The following is a 26,395-nucleotide window of genomic DNA, read 5'->3' on the forward strand; positions in this document are numbered from 1 at the left end:
AACCAGGTTTTTAAGTAATTAAACTAGATGTTGTAAAAGGGTCATGCTAGCTACATATTTTTGTACTGCTTCTATTTTAGCACGATAGCTGAGGACTTAACAAGTTCTGCTACGGAGTAGAAGGATAAGAATGGCCGTAAGAAAGTAACTCTCTGTCCTTTAATTTATTACTGCATCACACACATCTTCAGTGTCATTCTTTGCTTTTGTTTATGTTGGCATACTAACCCTAAGTTCAGAAATTAACCTTCTTAAAAATCTATCTTATTGAGGTGGGGTGGGGAGGAGATGTGGGATGTGGAGCAGTTGGAGGGTAGAGGGGGGTGGGGTGGGGGTGGGGAATGGAATGTGGAGTGTAAAAAAATAAATTAACAATAAGATAAAGTTTAAAAATCTATTTTCTTGACTAAATTCTATGCTGTTTTGAGTATAGATTGTTTAGTTCTTATTATCAGGTTAGTGATACATTCATGTATGGTAGTCGGCTATAGTCCCTGAATTTCGAATATTAAAACCTACCATGTGATACTTTAAAACCAGTACTTAAGCATTTGTTAATGTGATTCTGCTGGAGATTTCCTGCCCGAAGAGAATGTCTTCTGACACATACTCATACAATAAAAGTTTGATATATTATAGCTTGTCTGTAAAATAAGAATGCTGAGGGAAATACCATATAATTTTATTTTTTTAAACTAATATGGTAGAAGGACAACACAATCTCAGACAGTATGCAAATAGTTTAATATTCTACATCTGTTGTTAATTATTGTGCTTCTGGTGAAATTAATGTAATTTTAATTCTTTGCATCATTTTTTCCAAATAGTGAAACAGGTATTTGGTTGCTTGAACTTAAGTGCTGAAGATAGCACTTGCCTGGTTCTATTTTAGTAGGTCCCTGGCAGCTAGTAAGCAAGTGCAGTTGCTTAAGTGTGCTTTTGGATCATTGAGTTTCGTGTACTGGCCATATCAGGACAAGGAGAGGCCATGGGAAAAAATAGTCCAGCATCTGATAGTGTCAGCATCTGTTATCCCTGTCAGGGTGACAGTGAAGTGTTTGAGTAATAGCAGTGTCAGCAGATGCCCAGAGTTTAACATGTACTCACTTCAAAAGGGACAGCTGATCTAAGTGCTGGATGTGACATTTCAAGTGATTCAAAACACTCCTAGACAAAAGCTGAACTTGGAAGCAACAAAATCAGTTTTCAGTTTTATTTTATAAATGAATAGCTAGCATTCTCTTAAGGATTGTAACAAATTATTAGTTGCGAAAATGTTTCTTAAAGAATTATTAAAACCTTTCAGACCTGTGGAATAACTAATATAGCTGTTCATAACTCATTATGAGAAGAATAATGTCATTTAATATAAGCAAGGATAATACAGACTTAGATTTTTGACAGTTTGTTGTCAATATATCCTGTTATATTTTAGTTGTGGCCTAGGGTTTTGCCATTTTTATCATTCTCTTTCATGCTGTATGTATTAACTGCACTTAAAGTACAGATTGGGTTAAGAACTGACAAACTGGAAAAGGACAAAGGCCAGTTTTCACGTGTGCAGTATAATTTTACTTAAAAGATAGTCTTTAAACATTATGGTTTCAATAGCTATCAGAAAAGAAAATAATGAAACCAAAAATTTTGGCTTACGAGGTCCTCTGATTTTAATAGGTTATACATTTTGCCACATGTGAAGAATAGCTATTATATCAGTAAAATCAGCTTTTTGTTGCTTTATTTTTCTTATTAGATTTGTTGGTCCTGATTTGATAGAAGCGATACACTAAAATATCCAATTGTGAACACAGATAATGGTTGATCCTGTGTCTCACTGTTTTGTGCTAGCAATACTATTTCCTCTGTAGTAGTCAAATTTTAGTCATGTGAGTATTCAGTGTAGAGTGTAGTATGATTTAATGTGAAAATTAAAATCCACTTCCATGGAACTTCTCTCTTCAGTACAGTATAAGGGATGTTAGTTTGCCTGGTGAATGGCTGGTCCTTTTGGAATGGGGCTGTTAGTATTACAGGTGAATTCAGAGTATGAAAGTCATCCTCCTGGAAAGAGTTTCCTTTAGCTTCAGCTTAGCTTCTTCTTGGCGGACATTACCTACCCAAAATACATACTTCTTTACATTCCATAGCACTGAATGTTCATATGGGTACATAAAGAAGTATGTGCTCTGAGTAGGCACTCCTACGCCGGCCGATAGCTGTGAAAACATGAAGCAGCCCACCTCTCCCAGCTGTTAGTAGGACATTTGGATTACTTTTCTGGAACAGTAATGGATCCTGTGCGGAGATTAGCTTATCAGAGACTGAATTTTACAACAGATTTACCTGATCCCATCAATGCCACTTCTGCTCGTGGTTCTTTTAAGCACCGCCATGCTTTGCCCTGCTTCTTCTTTTCCAAGAGATGCAGTCAGCAGAGTCTTGAGTTTATTCAGAAATGTTAGCACGCTTGCTGCTCTCTCCATCGTGCCTCCCTCTTCTTTATAATTTGCTTCTAGATCCTTTACAGACAGATGATAATCAATTTACTCTAAATTGTTTTTATAAACCAGATAATTCTACTTAAAACTTATTGGGAGAAACAAGTTATAGTTAGCACAGGCTTTGAAATTGGATCATTTCATTGTGTGAGTGAATTAATGTTCTTAAATGGAAATTTATTTTCAAGGTAACAGATTACAAATCATTTAGTCAAGTTTTTGTTCTGTTTCTGTTTGCATTGAATGCAATTCAAATAGTTAACATGCTTGTGCTTGGTTTGTCTGAGACTACTTTTTAAAATGGTTTTTAATATAATGGGAAAGTACTAAAATAACTTTTCCAAAGTCTCCATAAAAGAGGAGAAGCACTTTAGTCTGTGAATCTCGGGTTTTACCTTGAATATTTAGCACAAGAAAAAGAATAATTTGGGAGTGGCCTATAGTCACTAAGACATTTTGAAGGTTAATTCAAAAGGAGACATTGAGAAGCTTTGAGATTTGGTAAAGAATAGAAAAGGGGGTGCTGGGAGGGAAGTGGGGGAATAGGATTTCTGCAGCCCATGAAGAAAGCTAGTAAGCTGCCAACATGGACCTCAGTCAGCAGTGCTGCTGAGACCTGCACCATGCAGCAGCATGCAGATGTCTGTGGCCTGAGAAGTAAGCAAGGGGAGACATTTCATAACCTAAATCTTGAAGTAGCTTTTAGAAGCTATTGTGCTCTGGAGGCAGGATGCAGGTTTACTAGAGAAGTGAGACAGAACTGAAACAGTTGTTTAATTGAAAACAATAAAGACCCTGTCTTTAGTGACGTAATGATACTGGTAGATTGTATATTTTTGAAGTTATCTGGCATGCTGTTTGAACAATGGCATTTTTAAAACTAAATTATTAATTTGAGCTTTGAAATTAGCCTATGCCCAGATATAAATTAATTTAACAATGAGAATATATATCAGTCAATATTAGATAAGCATGCAGAAAGTCAGAAGCATCCTTACAAGTCAGTTCTTGTGCTTGATTTACCTGTGAGCTTAGTGTCCTGCCCCACTTACAGGAAAGAGATGTAGTGACCTACAGTAACATTGCAGTCACCACATCATGACCGTTCTTTCACACTGCTGCTGTTTCAGCACTGCTTTTATAAGCTGGGTGAGGTAAGCACCCAGTGTAAGTGAACACAGGACCTTACCTTGTGAGATACATTTGAAAGACAAATTAAATATACAAACAACAACAACAACAACATAATTTTACCTTTCTCCCTTGCTCTTCTCATAGACATAGAAAGACACAAATACACAGATGTGCATGCAGGCATGCAATCTCTCTCTCTCTCTCTCTCTCTCTCTCTCTCTCTCTCTCTCTCTCTCTCTCAAATTGAATCAACATTAGTCATATAATTTAGAATGTAATATATCAATTATATAGATATGTAGAGAAAGTTAAGTAATGGGAAGGTTGCTACAGTGGCAAAGAGAATGTACTTAGGGTTTTTGTTAGATGAAATGATTCACAAGAGGGGAAAAGTTTGTAATCTAAGATTTAAAAAAACAAAAAAACGCTGCAAGCAAAACCCTAAACCCTAAACACACCTCACATTCTCCCAATTAGCTGTAAACATTCACCCAGTTTCCTGTGCCCACCAGACTATACTGGGTTCTTGTGGTGCCTCAGGAAATCTTGTGCATCTTTCTTGCTTTGGGTCTTTTGGAGGAGCAGGAGTTTGAGTTTCCAGGGTTAGTGGTAGATCTGGAGTGAAGCTACCTTGTTATGTCCAGAGGTCAAGTCTGCAAGCGAGGGCAGGACTCCCACATAGTCACCACAGAAGCCAACTTCTATTCTTCCCGACTCAGTGGCCACAGCCTAGGCTCTTAGAGCTTTATAGGCAGCTAAGCATTTGAAACATGCACTCCCAGGCAAACAGACTCTCTTGTGCCTCTCTCTTCCCTGACCATATTTAGTCAGCCATAGCAAAAAATAGTCTCTCAGCTGTCGATTGTCGATCTAAGAGCTGAGGAGGATTCTATCTTGCTTTCTGCCTATTGATTGTTCTTCCTGTGGTCCCAACACTGCTTTGCCATTTGTCCTGCTATATTTTTTTTAAGTACTGCTAAATAGAGCTGTGTCTCATGTTTCCACTTACATTTCCCAGATTCTCCCCGAGCTTGTGCTGAGACTAGGAAAACCTCACGCGGCTGTCACTATACTTAGAAGCACTGAAGAGAAAAAGGGCGGCGGGGGTGGGGTGGGGTGGGGTCGGGCAACAAATTTGCCCTGGCTGGTAGCAAGACAATCTTCAGGCAGATCTGCAGGATGTAAAAATCCCTCTGCTACCAAAATACTTCATAATCCAACTCTTTTTTGATGGTTAAAATATTTTGTATAGTAATGTATTACACAGATGTTGGCTTGTAGGGATTTTTGTACAGTTATATTTAGGGTTAGTTACTATTTTTTAATTATTTGAAAAATAATAAATAGCACTTGAGTGGAGAATAGAACTGGTGAGTAGAATTTATCGAGTGGCCGTGAGATGGAGCAGTAAGAAGCTTGTATAGGATTCTTTGGAAGTATTTAGACTCTTAGTTCAGTGTCCACTTGAGTCGCTTTGTCGTAGGGCTTAGAGACAGTATGGTAGGAATGCCTATGGGTAACTGTATGTACATGTACAAGTCCAACGATGCCTTTAGTGTGGATTAAACTCTCAAACCTAAGTCTAAAGTGATCTCTTTCCTCTCCTTTAAGCCATGACTCCAATGTTCTAAGTACCATTTAGGTATAACCATCCACAGACTAAAATGATCATGAATTTGACATAACTTTGCTATATAGTATGTGTCCTAGAAACAAGAAATACTTCAGAGTTCTGAATTTTAATAGTGTATTCAGGTTAAATTTAAATATAGATATTTATTTTTAACCAAAAATGAGTAGTATTAAAACTCAAACCCAGCAAATCTATAAAGATAAAATTTAAATCTCAAAAACCTGAAAAATTGGGCAGGAGAAACCAGATGTATCTTGTTCTTAGTTCAAACATATTCTCCTAAGTAGTCGTTGAGCTAAGAGTTAAGTAGAACTATATCACCTCACACAGGCAGGGGGCTGTCTTTAACAGTCTTTTGTCTTCACGATTAATTTGCTTTGGGGTAAGAATTTTAAAGGAATGCTTTTGTGGATACTGGTAAATTTTAGAAAACTGTACCTTTTCCAAATGTTCAAAATTTATGCACATTAAGAGATGATACATGTTAGATTTTAAAAGAATTTAATTTTCAGGTCCTAAAGTACCCACCCCTGCTGTAGCAATGAACACTGTGCCATGTTCCTGTGCTGGGTTGTGACATTGAAATGAGTCAGAGAATTCCTGCTCTTGTGTTCAGCAGTCCACCAAACATATGATATCACTAATACTCTGCCTGGATGCTCAGACTAGATGCCCTGTGTTTCTTCATTCTTTCCACTCAGAAAACTTTGAGCTCTGGTTTCCATGTGCAAAGAATCTCCTTTGGTATACAACTATATATGCATACAACTATATGACTCCAAAAGCTTTTGTTTGGCTTAACTTTCCTAAGTTTCTTTACGGGCTTTGTACTAATCTGCTTTACCTACTATTAAGGGAATCTTAAAGTAACTAAACAGACGCTGATTGACCATCCAGTAAAAGGCTCTTCTGACATTTTTCTAAAATTAAGTGATACTAATATGCAAGACTTCTGTAGTTCACCTGCTGGATTTGAGAAAATGTTCCCTTTTGCTGAAGAGAGACATTAGGAATAGCATGGCAGGCCTTAGAGATTTGCCTGGTACCATTTGAGCACCGCATACCAGTGTAGACAGCTGCTTGTCCCCTCTGCTTCTTGGAACTCATTTGTTCATCATTCAGCAAATGTCTGAGCATGGCCATGTGCCAGGGATTAGGCTAGGCACCACTATTAGTTGTTCTGGAACTTAATGCTTTTTTGGCACCATTTATAAATGCCTGCTTAACTGGTAGCAAGATCTTATCTTTAAAACATCCGTGTCCTTAACCTATTGGAGAAGAACTAGTTGATAAATGGAAGAGTGTATCTCTATTGGGAAAAATAACACCAAGTCTTAGAGACTGCAATTAATAGTCTGTTGGCTTAGTAAAAGAAATTGACTTACTTATTGAGCTGGTAATAGTGTCTGTTGTATAATTTCATAGCCTTCAGTGCTTGCAGCATAGCAGTGGGCTTTCCTAGTGACCAGCTGCAAGTGCTGCAGAGAAGATCCTCTAGCTGCTGTCCCAGGTCCTAAGATGTGTTTTTAAAATTGCCCACTCTGTAACAAGAAGAGGGCAGACTGCTCTGATCTATTATTGGTGTACGGAGGTGAGGGAACAAGAGTCTCTTCTTTTATTTTCTCCAGGCTTACCTTGCAGGCTGGGCCTAAAAATACTATCTCTTTTCAAGGTCATGTATTGTTTTGTTTACTTTTCTAAAGGGATTGATAAGTCTCTAATTACCATCTCTGAAGAGAGGGCTGGAGAGATGGCTCCACTGTTAAGAGCACTGGCTGTTCTAGAGGGTCAGGGTTCAATTCACAGCACCAAATGGCCACTCAGAACTGCCTATAACTCTAGTTCCAGCAGATCCAAAATCCTCATGCAGACAAAACACCAATGCACATAAAATCAAAATAAATAAATCATTAAAAAATTTACTCATGTATGTATATATGTGTGTTATGTATGTGTACGTATATATGTATGTATGTGTATATATATACATATATGTATATATGTATGTGTGTGTTTACGTGTGTATATCTATCTATCTATCTATCTCTCTCTCTCTATATCTATATATATATAAGAGAATTCCCCATAGCTCCAGTGTAGAATGTGCCTGTTAGCCTGTGTAGATGCTTCTCACAGACAGGGAACATGACTTTGCACCCCTTGAGTGTGGGCTGTACAATGCTTGTCAAGAGGGTAGAATAGAAAAAGGTGGAGACAGTGTACACCAGAGAGCTATGTCACACACTCCTCCATGCACCTGTCAGTGGTAACATTGAGAGTGGTAGGTCATGTGGATAGTAGGTGAAAAGTGATGGAAGGCACTGCCTATGTAGTTATTCTGCCAGGGTCCCCTAGCCCCAGACTGATGAAGAGAAAACATACAGAGTGTCTAGTTAATACTCCTTAGGCTTCTTAGCTTTGTCAAAAAACAAAGAATAAGTGAAACTGTCATAGCTCAAGGGGACCTGTGGTTTTCAGAGCAGACAAAAAAAGGAACATTAAATAAAAAAAAATTTAAAATGTTTTAAATCCTAGAGAGCTAGGGGTCTAGCTTAGTGGTCGAGCATGTACAAGGTTGATCCATCCTCAGTGCCACAAAGTGAGTGAGCATTTATCCACCCAGTGTCGCCTAGTTGATACTTAGCTTGCATGTTTATATATATATATATATATATATATATATATATATATATATATACATATATATACATATATATATACACACACACACACACATATATATATATATATAATTAGTTTTTAAAATATAAGGTCTTTATTTTACTTGAGCTTATGTTGAATTCATGATCTTGTTGCTTCAACCTAAGTGCTGGGATTATAATTACATGTGTCACCATGACCAGCTTTCATTGGTTAAACTTTGTAGAAAGCTATAAACCTCTTTTAAGTTTTTTTTTTCCTCATGTTTTTTTCTGCACTCTTTGATGCATGGAGTGGTGGATAATGTATGATATGACCTTCATGATATTCATATGTTTTGTAGTATAGTAGTCACATAATCTGAGTTGAGCTAGTCATGGTGAGAGGCGAGGTAGGGAGATCAAAGTTCAAGACTAACTTTGCCTGTATAAGTAACAAGACTCTCAAAGCAAAAAATCTGTTAAAGCTTAAGCACTTGGCAGCATTAGTTTTAATAAGTTCAGAGGTTCTTGTGCCTCCAAAGCTTATTTAATGTATATGAGTACACTGTAGCTGTCTTCAGACACACCAGAAGAAGGCATTGGATTCCATTACTGATGGTTGTGAGCCACTATTTGTTTGCTGGAAATTGAACTAGAACCCCTGGAAGGAAGCAGTCAGTGCTCACAACCATTCTCTCCAGCTGCCCAAAGCTAAAATTTTAAAAGCATTTATGTATTTTTATTGTGTGTGGTTGTGTGTGGTTGTGTGTATGTGTGTGATGAGCTTATATGTGTAAGCGTGTGTTCACACATGTGCGTCAGAATCCCATGATGTACATATTGAGGTCAGAGCACAACTTAAAGAAGTAGGATCTCTCCTTCCACCATGAGTCCCTGCAATCAAACTCAGGCCTAGCCACAAGCACTTTTACCTCTTGAGCCATACCTGCTCCTTCAAAACCTATTCTTAGAACTTCCTATATGGGATTCATAAAGACATTTGCAGCTGCATCCTCTGAGGTCCTAGTGTCAGTGTAGAGGCTGACACTTCCATGAAATTTCCATAGGAAATATTTTTGTGAGGAAAGGTTTCCAAAAAGCATTTATTTCTTAATTTGGTTCTCTGGGCCTCTAGGATTTTTAATTCTTTTATGTTCTTTAAGGTGTCTTTGACTTTTTTGGCTTTTTAAAAATATTAATGGTTTTGAGAGCGTAAATATTGAATTATACTTACCATTCGATGCATCTCACAAACAGAACTTTAGCACTAAACGTAAATCAGATTTAAGTTCTGCAATCCCAACAAGCTACCGAGTATATGTCTGATCACTGTTCCTACTGTCTCGCCCTTGTTACCTGCAATCAGATTTAAATTCTGCAATCCCAACAAGCTACCGAGTATATGTCTGATCACTGTTCCTACTGTCTCGCCCTTGTTACCTGCAATCAGATTTAAATTCTGCAATCCTAACAAGCTACCGAGTATATGTCTGATCACTGTTCCTACTGTCTCGCCCTTGTTACCTGCAATCAGATTTAAGTTCTGCAATCCCAACAAGCTACCGAGTATATGTCTGATCACTGTTCCTACTGTCTCGCCCTTGCTACCTGCAATCAGATTTAAGTTCTGCAATCCTAACAAGCTACCGAGTATATGTCTGATCACTGTTCCTACTGTCTCGCCCTTGCTACCTGCAATCAGATTTAAGTTCTGCAATCCTAACAAGCTACCGAGTATATGTCTGATCACTGTTCCCTACTGTCTCGCCCTTGTTACCTGCAATCAGATTTAAATTCTGCAATCCCAACAAGCTGCCGAGTATATGTCTGATCACTGTTCCCTACTGTCTCGCCCTTGTTACCTGCAATCAGATTTAAGTTCTGCAATCCTAACAAGCTACCGAGTATATGTCTGATCACTGTTCCCTACTGTCTCGCCCTTGTTACCTGCAATCAGATTTAAGTTCTGCAATCCTAACAAGCTACCGAGTATATGTCTGATCACTGTTTCCTACTGTCTCGCCCTTGCTACCTGCAATCAGATTTAAATTGTGCAACCCTAACAAGCTACCGAGTATATGTCTGATCACTGTTCCTACTGTCTCGCCCTTGTTACCTGCTGTTCTTTGCTACTTCGTGTATGGGTAGAAACTATTGACGGTGAACCATGCAGGCTTCCTCACGCCATGCTGTTTGCTTTCTGTCATTCCTCCTGGGAGGTTTCCCTCTCACCCACAGCTTTCCTCTGGAGCACTTAGGTTCTGTGCTTGCTGCATTCTGCAAGTGCTGATCATTTGTTTGGCTCTTAAAATATCACAAAGCAAAAAGCATTGGAGAATTATGACAGTAATTTCTGCCTGTGTGTGTACAAACATGATTTTCTTTTCTTTTTAAAGACTATCTTCATTTGATGACACAGTTTCTTTTGAATACTTTCCAAAAGAAAACAAAGATCACATTATGCAAATATGTGACAATGTGATTTTGCCTTTCAGTGCAATGCGTGTTTTACTCTCAAAATTACCAAGACCATGGATTGTGGATGAGAAGAAAGATGATGGTTATACTGCCTTGCACCTGGCTGCCCTGAATAATCATGTGGAAGTGGCTGAGCTGTTGGTGCATCAGGTAGGAGAGGCAGTTGTGCTTTAATAGACATAGAACTTTTTAATTCTTTATTTCACAAAGTAGATATTAAACTGCAGATACAGGTTGTAGTAAAACCCCCATGATGATGAAAATCAACTCAATGTATGCTCTGTTTTAAACACTGGTTGTTTTTGTTTGTTTGCATGAAACAGTCTTGATATGTATAGTTCAGTCTTAGCTAAAACCCAGTATCCTGCCTCAGCTTCCTGAGTGCTGGGACTACAGGTACACACCAGTCATCCTGGCTAACACTGGCTCTCCACCAACCTTCTCTCATTTGTATTTACACCATGCTCCATGTATAGAGGTCAAAAGAACAGTCTTCAAGAAATGATTTTGTCCTTCCATCATAAGACACTTGGAGATCAAACTCAGGACATCAGGCTTGGCTGCGTCCTGCCAGCCTCTCTCTAATACTTGTTTGTAATCTTCCTACTGTGTACATTTAAATAGATATAACAGATGATCTGAGAATTAGGTAACTCATGACCAGTCAAAGAAACATAATTAAACATGATAGAAAGCAAACCAGAAATGTCTCTCTTCCAGAGTATGGCATAACTTGCTGGAGTTTCAGCTCTGGCCGGCAGTCCATGCATGGGTGCAGCTGGCCATCACAGTTGTGATTAGATGGGTTTAACCTAGCAGTGTAAGGTCTGTCTTTTGAAGCTTTGACTCTGCTCTTCATTTTGCTTTGTTATATCAGACATTATGCTAAGCATTTTTTGTGTGTGTGTGTGCTGTATTTCTTAATCTTTACATAAGCCCTGTGAAATAATTTACACTATTTTGGAGCTGAAGAAAAGGGCTACTACATATTGAAATGCTTAGAAAAGTTTACATGACTTGTAAGTGGCAGAGCTTAAGACAGAGTGCCTTGATTCTAAAATCAGTTCTTTTGTCCACAGACTCTTTCCCTTTTGTTTAGTAACAGCTGCTTTTGGAGTCCATCTGCTCGTTCCTCTCCTGAGCATGCACAGGACTTCCTGCTCCATCTTTACTAACTTCATAATACTCAGATCACCTCCTCACTTCTTTTCACTGAGTGAGGAAGAGCTTGGTTGTGCAAGAGAAGGAAGTGAACTTCAGGTTATTTAAGTTACTCCAAATCCTATATGGAGACACAGTTGCTTTTCAGAAGTGCTTACAGCTTTTAAGACTTGCTCTCAGAGGATAGTAAAAGAGAGTACTGTTAGACTCCATAGTGTACTTTGTCCCTGAGCTGGTTTGAGGTAGTCACTGTAAAGGAGATACTTATGTTTACATTAAGTGTTCTACATAGGTTTGCTGTCTGTCTGTCTAGTTTTCGCTATCTGTATGAGGATTGTGTCAGGGCAGCTTCCAAGGAAGAAACAGTGGTGGACAGAGCTATGTATTCCTTGTCAGTAGCTAACAATTTGCATGTTCTTCTCTGTTGTTCAGATGTAACCATTTAAAATCTGTTCATTGTTAGGGAAATGCAAACCTGGATATCCAGAATGTGAACCAGCAAACAGCCCTACACCTTGCTGTTGAACGGCAACACACCCAGATTGTCAGGGTAAAGTATTTATTCTTGGTAATATGCGCTTACAATAGCTTTTTAACTGTGCTGAGGTTTAGAGCCTTTCATTGTGTCTGTGGGATAAGGAGTTGATACCTAGTTAAATTTTCAGCATATTGTTCTCATAGTTCTCTTAATGTTAGTGAGTAAATTTAAAGTAACAATTTGAATAATTACCCTCTTAATATGTGTAGTGGATAGTAAAGTAAAAGCGTTGCCTTGGAACTTTACTGTAAATTGATTAATTGAACTATATGTTTTTTAATGTACTAATTTAGTTATTTCAAACAAAATACCTGAAAAAAGTATTGCTTTAAGTATTTTTATGAAGCAGTGACTCTGCCACAGTATCACCAGGAAGTGTGACAGCAAAGTTCATTCTGTACTCCGCCCCAGAGCAGCAGAACTAGAATTGGTCCTTTGTTAGTAGCTTTTCTCTTTGCTGTGACAGAAGCCACTTAAGGATGGGAAGGGTTGGTTTGTCTCACACTATGAAGAGGATGCAGTCTGTTAGGATGGGGAAGTCATGGCAGTTGATTACAGTGTGTCCCTGTCCCTTTTATTCAGTCTGGTACGCTAGATACACCATCACATAGGGCCACACACATTCAGTGTGGGTCTGTCTTCCTCTGTTAAACCTCTAGAAACTTCCTCAAAGACACACCCACCCAGAGGTGTGTTTCCTAGGTAGCTTCAAATCTAGACAAGTTGACAGCAAAAATTAACCACAAGTTTGAAAAATAAGTCTTAGAATTATATTTTATATAGCTTTTTAGAACAAAAAAAGAGACAAAACAAGACGAAAAGTTAAGATTGTACAGAGATTAGGTTCTGTAGATGCTATTGTTTAGAGCTCTTTGATATTTGTATAAAGGATTAGGAAGATTGTTGAAACACCGTAAAGATGATCTAAACTGAACTTAAAATTTATTGTGCAAGGCACACGATGAAATAATCAGTAACTCAATTTTCCAAGTGATTTGGTTTTAGCAAACAGTGTTTACATTTATTGTTATTTAAAATTTCAAATAGGTCCAGAATGCTCACTGCTGATAGGCTGCAGTTTCTTATAGGTGTGGACACTATCCAAATGAAGCATCTTTCTCTCAGCTTTTGGTCCGTGCAGGTGCTAAGCTAGACATTCAGGATAAGGATGGAGATACTCCTCTGCATGAAGCTTTGAGACATCATACTTTGTCTCAACTACGTCAGCTACAAGACATGCAAGATGTGGGCAAGGTAGATGCTGCCTGGGAACCTTCAAAAAACACAGTAAGTAAAGATAATGTCTTCTCACTACTAGTAGAAGCAAGTTTTATATTTCTTCTGCGTCTGATTTGCATTGGACAAAACATTTTATCAGTGATAGACTTGGGTTTATCAAACTTTAATACTACTGCTGGTTCCTATGAAGTGCATTTGTTCTGCATCTTATCAAAAGTTGTTTGGTTCTTTAAAAATTCAGCAGTACAAATGGGGTGCAGTGAGTGAGTTGTGCTGTACATTCATGTTTCTTTCCCCTTTGACCGTGGTGTTTTGTGATGAGGCCTCAGTCTACCCCAGTTATCCTCAAACTCTTGTTCCTTCTGCCTTGACCTTTGCATGGCTGGGATCATGGTGTAAGCCACCATACCCAATTTTTGACAATGTTCTTAGAAGAGCAGAATGTCTTAATGTTGAAAAAATGTAATTAGTTTTTTCTTCTACTATGTATGCCTTATGTCCTAAGAATTCTTTGGCAAGATGGTCATTCAGGCTCCTTCTATAGATGCTTATGAAGCTCAGCTGTTGCTTTTAAGTTCCAGTGAAGTTTTATATAGCGTATGTTATAGGTTGCAGTTCATTTGTCATTGATAGATGGCCAACTGTCCCTCTACCATTATTGAGTAGCATCCTTTTCTGCTTGAGTGCCTGCTTCCTTTATCCAAGATCAGTAAGCTATTTATCTGGAGGTTTCCTCTGACACACAGGGATTGCAGCAGCATCTTGTTCTTTTCGTCCAAGTTCTTTTTTGGCTGTGGGATTCCCACTCAAGTGTCTTAGAGCCTTGTGATTCAACATTTGTTTATATTGAAATCTGGAAAGGGAAGTCCTCCAAATTTATTTTAAACAATTGACTATCTTAAGCCTTTTCACTTTCAAATGAATTTTATTATCATTTTAAAGAGTATAATTGAATCTGAGGCCCGAATGTTTGTGAGTTGTTGTCTTGTAAGACTCTGAATATACATTTTTTAACCCCTTTGTGCTTTCTTTTTTCTTTTTCCTTATTTTAAAGTTCAAAGGAACATACTTCTCTCCATGGGTTATTGTATAAGATCATAAAAGTGCTTTAAAACAGTACCCAGCTTGTATGGGTCCTCAGTGAGTCTTGATAATTATTGTAAGAATTGCAGATATATTTGGATCCATAGCTCAGATGATAAAATCAGATCCTGGTTCTTTTTATTCTTTGAAGTTTTGCCTTGATTCAGAAGCATTGAGAAGTTAGTTGGTAGTGGCCCCATAGCTAAACTGAGTAGGAACAAATGTGCTATTTCTTCTTAACTAGAAACTTTACTTGAGTTCCTCAGCCTTAATTGACCTGACTTTGGTTCTGTGTAATTAATCAGTCATGTAGGAGGCAGGCGCCCAACTGAGTTTAGCCACTTTTACGCTGGAGAGTCGATTCACAAATGTGGGAAAATGGGGACTGGGGAGAGATGAGTCTGCATTAGAACTGAAACTCTTACATGCCTAACACACATACATATGGCAGATTTCTGTAAGGGAAAATCATGACTCTTTTCATTTGATTTCAGTTAATAATGGGACTTGGTACCCAGGGGGCTGAGAAGAAGAGTGCAGCATCCATTGCGTGTTTCTTGGCAGCCAATGGTGCTGATCTCAGCATTCGAAACAAGAAGGGTCAGTCACCACTGGATCTCTGTCCTGACCCAAGTCTCTGCAAAGCTTTGGCAAAATGTCATAAGGAAAAAGTCAGGTTTGTAGTTTTTGTCATGTAATGTACTATTTATTCCTAAGATTCTGTGCAGCGTCATAAGGGAGGACCTGGGACTTGCAGGTATCTTGATCTTTACAGTTCTTGACCTGTAAAGTGTTAAAGTGTTGCCACTTCCATCCTTGGAAACCTTTCCTCTGTGTAGTGTGTCTCATTTCATGTTACAGTCCCCACATTATGTGTACTACTGTATAGGTAAGCTTAAACTTGTTTAAACTAGTTTGATCGTCTAGGAATCCTGTATGCTCTGGGAATTTTTAAGAAAGGCCTTAATAGTAAAAAAAAAAAAAAAAAAAGCTCTAACATTACAGTATTTTCCTTCAAAAGGTAGTTTACTCTCTCTGAACAGAGTGAATATCATGGAAAATTTTTGTAATACTACAGCACCTTGCACCAAGACCTTGAAGACAGTTACTAGCAATAAAGGGTTAAAGAATGAACAAAGGAATTGCCCGGTTGATTGGGCATTTTCCCTAAAGGTGATTGTCTCACACATTCATATGTGAAATGTCAGTAATTTTAATTAAGACTTTTGGTATACATTTTTTTTAACTGAGTAGGCATACACACAGTCCACATCTCTTTTGACCTTTATACCTCTTATCAGTAACTGTATTGGTAGCTGTCCCTTTATGCTTGTTTTTCTCACCTCTTTTTTTTTTTTAGATCATGTCACTCCTTTTTTTTTTTTTTTTTAATTGTTTTATATATATGAGTATACTGTTGCTGTCTTCAGACACACAGAAGAGGGCATCAGATCCCATTACAGATGGTTGTGAGCCACCATGTGGTTGCTTGGAATTGAACTTAGGACTTCTGGAAGAGCAATCAGTGTTCTTAACCTCTGAGCCATCTCTCCAGCCCCTAGTGGTGTCTTTTAATTAATACTATAATATAGTGCTACTTGGGGTTTTTGTTTTATTCCTCTGGCTTCTTTTGCTGTGTCTGTGTAGATAGAACATGTTCTAAATGAAATTTCACTTACTTAGTTTTTTTGTGTTTATCTTGAGACAGAGACTCAATATGTTGCTCTGACTATCATTAAACTCACTGTGTATAGATCAGGCTGGTCTTGAACTCACAGAGACCCACCTGCCTCTTCCTCTTCAATGCTGGGATTAAAAGCATGCACCACAACACCCAGCTCATTAAGTTAGCTTTTGCTAGTGTTTTTAGCTCTTTATTATAAGTTCACCCTTTTTCGTTGAGTCTTGATTTTAAGATTGATTGTCACTAGAAGAATATGAAGGTACAAAGGTTTATAAACAGGAAAAGGCACCTGTTTGGTCTATGCTTTTGAGCAACAGAGATGTGAACATAAGCAATTATAAGTTAAAAAAAATAAAAGGTTTTACATAAAGCTGTTGATATTTGATTTTTTAAATATAATCTGTTTTTATGTGTGCTAATGACACTTTGGGTGTTAAAAAATTAACATATTTGTTTAGAATGTTTGGATGGGCTTGATTTGAAATGTTTTGTTTTATTAGTGGCCAAGTGGGTTCTCGGAGTCCTTCTATGATTAGCAACGATTCTGAAACTCTAGAGGAATGCATGGTGTGCTCAGACATGAAGAGAGACACTCTCTTTGGTCCGTGTGGACACATTGCAACCTGTTCTTTGTGTTCCCCTCGTGTCAAGAAATGCCTCATTTGTAAAGAACAGGTTCAGTCCAGGACAAAGGTAACAGACTGGCCAGCCAGTACTGTGCTGTTGTGTTGTATTGTGGAATTCTATGAGACCTAATGCTCCCCTCTGTGATAGGCATTTTACTATGTTCTTCCAAATAAGATAAATATCATAATACATAATTTATACATTTAAAGACATTACTTCAGAGTTTCTGAATTGATTTCTAGTCTTACTAGTGTTCCTTGTCATGTTATTACCAGGATTTAAAAACCATGTATGGTTTTTACGTCTCAGTCTTTTTAGTTTACATTTCCTTTTTATATCTTAAAGTATACTACTTGAAAATTAGTCACTTGTTTTTCTCTCAGAGCCTTTTATAACTTAGGTACATTGAATTCTGCTTTGTGTTATGTAGTATGAAGTTTTCAAATCAGTGGGAAATTTAAAAAACAGACACTTCTAATCAGTCACCAGAGTTGCTGGGTTACTAGCTGGTTTTGACTGTAAAGAAATAGTGACCCCAAGTGGTTAAAGGGGAATCAACAGTTTCATTGAAGAAAAATCCTAAAACTAGTATTTAGTGCAGAGGGTGTTTTTAGAGGAATCATTTGGATTCTTCGGTAATTAGGGCAGTATAAATACATTACAAATTAATTCAAACTTTTTGATGAATTAGGAAATTAAAGTGTTTTTTAAAGTGCTAACAAAGTCGGAAGTGATTACTTTGTTAAATAACATTACTCCATGCTGGGAGGGAGGGCATCGTCTGCTCAGAGTCACAGAATGCTTTGATTCAGTTGTTGCAGGAAAGGGAGTGTAACCCAAAAAGATAATCCAGACGGGGAGTATTTGTGGTTAGAAAGACTTCTCTTTTAAATAGTAGAAAGGATAGGTAAGTGATTACTAGATCAAGTTGCTTTGTTATTTTAAACTCTTACAAATAATATTAGGTAATTTATTAGTTTTGGTGGTAGTTTTTAAGTTTAAGTTTTTAAGAATATCAGAGACCAGCCAGGTTTTACTGTACTAAAGAAGTATGCCAGGTATGCAAACTCCAGGTACAGTACTGAGCCATAGGCTAGGAGAGCACACATCCATGAAAGCAGGCAAGAACAGTGTGTTAGTGGTTGGATGGTGTTATAGGGAGAGGTGGTCATTTCTGGATAACAATTCTATAAATAAAAGGTAGTTAAGTGTGGCTGTGCTGAGGAAAGGCAGGCTGTTTGGAAAACAAGTGTGAGTGTAGGCAGTGGTGTGAGCTAGAGGGAAAAGGAGCCACAGGCAGGGAACACAGGACACAAAACCATACACATGGTAGACGTGGTCAAATTGACATTAAAAGTTGGGTGTGGAAGACTTACGGACTTAGTGACAGGACAGACAGGTGAGGAGTGACCTCATTACTCTGGGCTTTAGGAAGCATGGGAATTGGTCAGATCCTAAAAGGGGGGCTTTCATGAAGAACTCCCTGGCGGAAGCAACAGAAGCACCCTCTCTCTGGGTAGGATTTTGTTATTGTTAGTCTTCTCACAGTCATTTGTTTTAATACTCGTTTATTAAAATTTCCTTAGAGCTTTTGAAAAACAAAAACACAAAAAAAGGAAACTAACGTTTAGCTCCTTGTCTCTGACCTCAGATGAAATGGAATCTTTCTATTCTGCACTTTGTGTCAGGTATGAGTGGAATGCAGAAATAGCCCGTTAAACTAGCTACCTAGTGATGTGAAGACGAGCAGGCAGGAGAGCTAGAGAACAGGGCTTCTGTAATGGGGAAGAACATGGTGGCATAAGCTGCTGGGGTGGCATGATTTCTCTGCACTTGTTCACTCTGCCTTTTCTCGATGTAGATTGAAGAATGTGTGGTGTGCTCCGACAAGAAAGCAGCTGTTCTCTTTCAACCTTGTGGGCACATGTGTGCTTGTGAGAGTAAGTAGCCTATTGGGAACCTCTCCAGTGTTGTCATAGAGACAAAAGTAAACGCCTACATCTTTGATGTTTGTGTTTGTTTATTGGATAACCTACAGAAAAGCTGGACAAGCATTTAGTACCTTTTTGGTACTTTTGAGTGACAGAGTATACTGAATAATTTGATTACTGAAATTCTATGTTCTATCAGACTGGGCTCTTTTAAAATTTGTTTTGGCTTTTTTGGGTGTGTGTGTTGTGTGTGTGTTTGTGCGTACTTATTTATTTATTTTTGAATTTTTATTTTTGTATTACCACAAAAGGAGCTTGCGCTCTCTCTCTCTCTCTCTCTCTCTCTCTCTCTCTCTCACACACACACACACACACACACACACACACACACGAAACTTAACTTCTAAAGCTATTCCAACATGTAGCCTATCCTTTTTGCAGTAGCAGTGGTTGGTATGTGCCAGAGTACCTGAACAGCCCCTTCCCTGTGCACCTGCTTGATTCCTTGGGCTCTCACAGCTCTGTTGTTTGGGGCTGTAATTTTGTTATGTTAACTGTTAGATTAGGAGAAAGTTAAGAAGTCTGCTTTAAATCAGTGGTTCTCAAGCTTGCTAACGCTGTGACCCTGAAATACAGCTCCTCATGTTATGATGATCTTCTTCATACCTGTGGTTTACTGTTGTTAAGACTCTCAATGTAAATAGATGATATGCAGAATATCTGCTATGCTGCCCCTGTGAAAGGGTTGTTCAACCTCAGAGGGGTCACAGCCCACAGGTTAAGGAAGACATTTATCTTGAGAGTCTTCGCTTTTTATATCTTTTATGTCTTACAAGGTTTGAAATTCTCTTTCCTTTGCTGGTTTTTTGTTTGTTTTGTTTTACTTTAAAAGATCTCAAAAAGTTGAATACTTTCTTTAAATGATATTTCATTTTATAAAATAGGTTAGTCAAGAATTATTGTTTTTTAATGTTATTGAACTAGAATAACATGCAAATTACATGATAATTGAGTCTCATTGGTATAAGATGCCTATTAAATGTTGGGTTAAGCCGGGCGTGGTGGCGCACGCCTTTAATCCCAGCACTCGGGAGGCAGAGGCAGGCGGATTTCTGAGTTCGAGGCCAGCCTGGTCTACAAAGTGAGTGTCAGGACAGCCAGCGCTACACAGAGAAACCCTGTCTCAAACCCCCCCCCCCCGAAAAAAAAAAAAAGAAAAGAAATGTTGGGTTAAACTTTATTTTACATTTATTTATTTGTGTATATGTCTGTAGGTTGTGTATATACCTATGGGTCTTTAACTAACGTGGTATGTATAGGAGTCTTAGGACACTTGAGGGAACTGTTCTCTCTTCTACCCTGTAGGTTCTTGGGCTCAAACTCAGATGGTCAAGCTTGGCACAGATAGTTTACCCACTGAGCTGACTTATAGGTCCCCAGACTACTGGTGTTTTGTTTTTGTTTTTTTCATTCTGATAGACAGCTAAATAATAGGTGAAGGATTTATACTGTTGACAGGCTAACTCAAATAATTGTTTCTATTTATCAAGGCAGGTGTAAAAGCTGTCATCAGGGTCCAAACGACATTGGGCTTGCAAATGGTTGTTAGTTGCCATGCAGGAACTGAGTCTGGATTTTCAGGAAGAGCAGCCAGTGTTCTTAACCACCCCTAAGTCTCTTCAGCTGCAATAATCATGAGAACGGCTACTAAAATATAGTTTCTGAGAGTTTATCATGGGCAAGGTGGTCTTGTGGAAACCTTCTCCTAGGCACTCTGAAGCAGTGCACCAATCAGGTGACAGAGGGGAGCCCAAGGGATGGGAAGAAGAAACCATGGAGTAAAGAAAATGTTTTTAGGAAATTAACATTTGACCATCATATTTCAGGGAGGCAGAGGGAAACCCCGAATGAGTGAAGGGCTGAGTGGATGTGTGGGCACGGCCACATCAAGAGTCCCAGACCTTCAGCCTGATGGGAAACCGCAAGTGCGCGTGCTTACCGCGTGTGCAGTGTCCACTGTGGCTTCCTCCTTTCAGATGTGTACGTCTGGGTGTGCAGTCATAGGTCTGCTAGTCACTGAAATGTGTCAACAGTGGTCCTCTCCATTTTCTAAGCCTTAAGACTTTTTTGCTTGTTTATTGTTTTTTATGGATTTTTTGAGACAGGATTATAACTGTGTGCCACCATCCCCAGCTAAACTTTACCATTTGGAAATATTTACTTAGGAAAAAAGTCACTATTGAGTTACATTAGGAAATGTTTTCCTAATAGGCTTCTTGTTCCAGTGGATGGTTCTCACCCATAGGTTAATAACATGATATTAAGGTTGAATTTTACTTATAACTTATAGCTAGGACCTGGCATGTTTCTTTAATGTTTGTTTTAGTATGTAGTTAAATTATAGAAATACAGCAGAGAAAGGCGATGATTTTTTTGTTGTAGCTAAAGAAGTGTTCTCCTTTTCAGACTGTGCCAGCCTGATGAAAAAGTGTGTGCAGTGTCGGGCAGTGGTTGAGCGGAGGGTGCCTTTCATCACGTGCTGCGGTGGCAAGAACTCAGAAGACCCCTCTGACGAGATCTGTGAGTGTCCTCTGTCGAGGGTCCTTGCTTTGCTTTCTTGTGGGATATAGCTCTCCGTTACACTATGCTTGGACTTGGTCAGCCTAAGATACGTGACGTAGATTGACGGAGGAGATGGGTTTTTTTTTTTTTTTTTTCCCGGTGCTTTTGTTAGTTATAAGAAATGTAAAATTGGACTTTCATTTAGTTTGTGGCCTGCTTATAGATTTTGGAAATGTGTGTATGCCTGTGTAATGTGTGTATATGGGTGTGTCCATGCTTCAGTAAGTAGACATCAGAGGACAGCTCTGTGGAACTGGTTCTCTCTCAGCCTTTACGTGCATTCTGGGAATCGAGGTTTATGGGGCATGCACCAAGCATTTTTACCACTGAGCCAACCTTGCCAGCCTAATATTATACTTCTGAAGATTTGCAATATGAAGAACATTATATTCTTGTTTAAAGAATATTTGCTTTTTGTTTTAAAGATGAAATTTAGTGGCTGTGTTTGTGTACCTATTTCTGGGAGTCAGATTAATTAAGCATATACTATACCAATGAGCTGTGTACCAGACCAATTTAGTGTATCTGGAAATGGGGTGCTGACTTCCAATTTAATTTTTTTTACAGTTTACAAATATATTAACTTGGTCCCTTTACATAGCAGGCTTTCAGGATCATCTAATTTGCATGTGTTTCATTGGATAGTAATTATTAGGGACAAAGTAAGCTGAATTGTAACACAGACAAGTAGAGAGATAAAGATAATTACCTTGCCATTTTTCCTTTTATTTCATGGTGCTGGCAGAATCAAGTCATGGTTCATGCTTAGCAAGCAGTCACCTGTTGGCTTTTATCCCCAAACCCTGCCTCCTACTTTTCCAGTCATACAACTGTATAAAATATTTTTTTCTTTTGGGTCAGTGTCTTAGATTAGATAGTGTTATTTTGCTGTGAAGAGACACTATTACCATGGCAACTCCTGTAAAGGAAACAATTTCAGAGTTAGTTCATTATCATCATGGTGGTGGGGAGCATGCTACATGCAGGTAGATACGGTGCTGAAGAAGTAGTCAAGAGTTTTGTGTCTGGATCCACAGGTAGCAGGAAGCAACTCTAGGATTGGCTTGGGCTTTTGGAACCCTAGAGCCCCCCCCCTCCCCCCCAGTTACAAGCTTCCTCCAATAAGGCCGCACCTCCTAATCCCTGCCAAGTAGTGCCATTCCCTGATGGCAAGCATTCAAATCTATGAGGCTATGGGAACCATTCTTATTCAAACCGCCATAGTCAGCGAGCCGAGCCGGCCCCAGCAGGTAAAGAGCGTACCAGTGTTAAGCCTGACATCCTGATTCAGTCCCTTATGTACAGGTACCTGAGAATTTACTTCATTCTTGTTTTTTTAAATATATTTTGTAAATAGATGAGGAAGAACATTGCTACATACACCTCTGCCCAAAGGTCTTGCCTTTTTCACAAAGAGAGAAGAATAAAATTCTTAGGCATGGATATTAGCTAGAATAAAATGTCAAGAATATTCAGATCAGGGCGGATAAAATCAAAGCACTCTTATTCATACCTTCTGAACTTTTCAGCCTAGATTGTTAACAGTGAGGAAATCTTGGCATAAAGAAGGAGGGTCAGGCTTGGGTGGCAGGTGCTTGTAATCCCATATGTAGAGAGCACTTCTCTCCCTCCTTCCACTGCTCCTCCATTTCCCTCCAATAGATATCAACCAAACATGGTATAACAAAGTTAAGATAAGACTAGGCACAAACCCGCATAGCAAGACTGGATAAGGCAACCTAGTAGGAGGAAAAGGGTCCCAAGAGCTAGCCAAAGAGTCAGAGAAACAGCCCACTCCCACTGTTGGGAGTCAGTGAGAACTCAGAGCTACACAACCATAACATATATATCTCAGACCCATACAGGCTCTGTGATTGTCACTTCAGTCTCTGTAAGCCCCTATGAGCCCTGCTTGGTTGTTCCTGTGAGTGTTCTCATGATGCCCTCAATCCCTCTGGCTCCCTTCTGTATGGGGTGGCTTGAGCTCTGCCTAATGTTTGACTGTGTGTCTCTGCATCTTCTCCAGCACATGCTTTCAATCCTAGCACCTGGGAGACAGAGGCAGGCAAATCTCTGAGTTTAAGGCCAGCATATTCTGTGTAGTGAGTTTCAGGCCAGTCATTTACATAGTAAGTCCTTGTCTGAATGACCATCATCATCATCATCATCATCATAGTGAGTTCAAGGCTCGCAAGAGCTATATAGAAAGACCCAGTTTGGATAATCATCGTCATTATCACCATCATCATCATTCCTATCCAAGTGGTGGGTGCTATCTGTATTCTGATGGGAGGTGGAATTAGGGTCAGGAATTTATGGCCAGCCTTGACTACATAGTAGGGTCAAGGCTAGTCTGGGTAATGTGAACCTTGTTTATAGATGGGAAGATTCATTTTTTTTTTTTAAAGTCATCTAAGAGACTGATTAGCACTCCTTTAGTAGCTATTTTGCTATGATTCCAGTGGCCCATGAGCAAAGAAAAGGGAGTGTATGTTTTGAGTTTGCAGGAGAAAGCTTCAAAACTCTGAAGTTCTCTTTTGCTGTGAACCTCTTTCTCTTCCCACCTCTGCCTCTTTTTTTGGACAAAGTCTTGCTGTGTGGTCCAGGCCAACCTTGACCTCATGGCCATACTCTTGTCCTCAGTCTCGGGAGTTCTGCAGTTGCAATCACGCATTACCATGTCTGGGTTCCTCTGTTTCTTTTTTAAAAGTATGTATGTGTGAGTGTATGTGCATTGAATCTCCCTGGAGCTGGAGTTATGGGTGGTTGTGAGTCATGTGACATGAAATGCTAAGAGCTGAACTCTGGCTCTCTATAAGAGCATTGTATACATTTAGCCACCAAGCACCCTCTCTAGCTCCCAAACCTTTTACCTCTTTAAGATTATAAATGAATGTTACCTAGATGTTACCACTGTATCTTTTCTCTCAATATGGAGCAAAATTTTGAAGAAGACCCTAAATGGTAGGCTCTTCCACACCGTTCTTCTGTTGTGAAGCTTATAGAACCCATGGCATAAAGGCATTCTACTACGAACTATCTTCAGCCACACAGTTTTGTTTTTTAATAAAAGTTTAGAAATATGTCATAATGTCAAAACAGTAATAACTAAGGTTTTTCTTGAATTCTATTCTAGCAAGTGGGAATATCCCAGTGCTGCAGAAGGACAAAGACAACACCAATGTTAACGCAGATGTGCAGAAGCTGCAGCAGCAGCTTCAGGACATTAAGGAGCAGGTAATGATTGCATCCCAGCCCCCCCTGTGCCTCTTACTGTGCCACCTCATTTGGTGCACGTCTGCCGGTCCAGTGACCTTGTCTCTAGGCATGGTTTGCCATCATAGGTCACTTCTAGTGTTCAAATGGGGAATGACTTGTGTCTGACCTTGAGTTGGAGTCAGACATTTTCCAAAACATGGAACCCAGATAGCCACAAACGTGGTTGGACAGAACCCTGAGAACCGCAGTGAGGCGCCTTTCAAACGTTTGACGGCTGTGCAGCCATGCAGCAGCCGTGCAGAAGCAGAGTGTGCAGCAGGAGCTCTCCTACCCTTGCTGCTCTGAAGAGGCGCTGCTGTTAAAACTGCTTAGGAGCTCCCTCTTCCACTCTGTTCAACCTTTTCTCCTCTTTCTTCTCCCCCCTTTCTTTGACAGGGCCCTGCTCTGTATCCCAGAGACTCAATGCAGCAAGAATGTGGTCCGAGGTTGGCAGTGGCATCACTGTTAGCAACAGTTGTAGCATCGTAAATCCCAAGTTTACTATCTGAATTTACAAGAAATAACCCATAGAACAGTGGTTCTCAACCTTCTTAATGCTGTGGCCCAGTAATAATAATGTTGTGATAACTCTCAACCATAAAATTACTTTGTTGCTACTTCACAATTGTAGTTTTGCTCCTGTTACGAATCTTAATGTAAATATCTGATGTGCAGGATATCTGATATATGACTCCTTCACAAGAGATCGACCCTCAGAGGGATTGTGACCCACAGGTTGAGAACCATGGCAATGGACAGGTGGCCCAAGATAATTCATGACCATAGGAAAAGTAGTTTAAAATTGAATACATGTATGTGCTAAGCCTGCATACACTTAGCTGAAGAGAGAAAACTCTATTAAGATGGAATTTTTTCTATAGAATCAACATTTAGCAATAATTGTTACATAGTGACTAAGTAAAGATAAGTAAGGATTTAAAGGTATTTTTTGCCTCCACGTTTGTCTCCCCTCCCCCCACTATTGTATGTGTTTGTATGTGTGGTGTCTGCACATGTTTGTATGTGTGCAAGTGCATGTGCAGGGTTAAAAATGTTTTCCTTGGTAGCTCTCTGCCTTCCTTGTTGAGCAGCTACTCTCCTGGACCTGCAGCTCACTGTTGTAGCTAGGGTGGCTACCAGCATGCTCCAGGGACTCTCTGACTGCCTCCTGTGGGCCAGTGTGCTTACCTGGATTCACGTGGGTTCTGGGGTTCTGAAGTCCAGTCCTCACTTGCTCAGGAACCATGACTATTGAATCAACTCTTTGGCCTTTGTTTGTCTCTCATTTTTCAATTAGCATAGAGATTAATGGGTTTCATTATGACATTTTTATAAATACATGGTATTCTTTGTTCTTATTTGTAACCCTCCCCACAACCCCACCAATTAGCTTTCCTTTTGTTGAGTGTGCCTTTCTCCTCCCCTACTTTAGAGTTTCTTACTGCTTTTGTGTCTCATGCGTTCCATTGCACTCTTGGTCACCTGCCTTCATATATATCCCTCCCCTCTTGTATTCCTCTTTGTGCTTCATCAGTATGGATATTTACACACATTCATTTGTAGAAATTTAAGTCCACATTCTGCATATGAGAAATATGGGAATATTTGCCTTTCTAAGGCTGACTTGTTTCTTGTAACGTGATTTCCAGCTGCTTCCATTTTCCTGCCAATGTCATGATTTCATTCTTCATTTTGGATGATTCCCATTTTTATGTGCCACATTTTCTGTCTGTTGGTGTGCATCTAGGCTGGTTCTACTTACTGTGAATAGTGGCAATGAACGTGGATGTACAAGTCTCTGGTATACTGGTGTAGAGTCCCAAGTGTTAGATAGCTGGGTCTTATAACGGTTCTGGTTTTAGCTTGC

General features: G+C 39.2%; 1 protein-coding gene across 3 annotated transcripts in view; it reads left to right on the forward strand.

Moving 5' to 3' along the window:
• Positions 1-26,395, forward strand: part of Mib1 (MIB E3 ubiquitin protein ligase 1) — a 97,835-nt gene that overhangs the window by 63,402 nt on the left and 8,038 nt on the right. For all 3 annotated transcript variants that reach the window (XM_021150154.3, XM_021150153.3, XM_021150155.3), the window contains exons 13-20: positions 10,403-10,535; positions 12,010-12,096; positions 13,210-13,371; positions 14,901-15,082; positions 16,591-16,783; positions 18,579-18,657; positions 21,115-21,228; positions 24,407-24,507. In XM_021150154.3, coding sequence (XP_021005813.1) covers positions 10,403-10,535; positions 12,010-12,096; positions 13,210-13,371; positions 14,901-15,082; positions 16,591-16,783; positions 18,579-18,657; positions 21,115-21,228; positions 24,407-24,507 — 1,051 coding nt within the window. The remainder of the gene's footprint in view (positions 1-10,402; positions 10,536-12,009; positions 12,097-13,209; positions 13,372-14,900; positions 15,083-16,590; positions 16,784-18,578; positions 18,658-21,114; positions 21,229-24,406; positions 24,508-26,395) is intronic.

The sequence above is a fragment of the Mus caroli genome, unplaced genomic scaffold (genome assembly GCF_978045245.1).
Source record: "Mus caroli unplaced genomic scaffold, Mus_caroli_1 scaffold_19, whole genome shotgun sequence".
Lineage (NCBI taxonomy): Eukaryota > Metazoa > Chordata > Mammalia > Rodentia > Muridae > Mus > Mus caroli.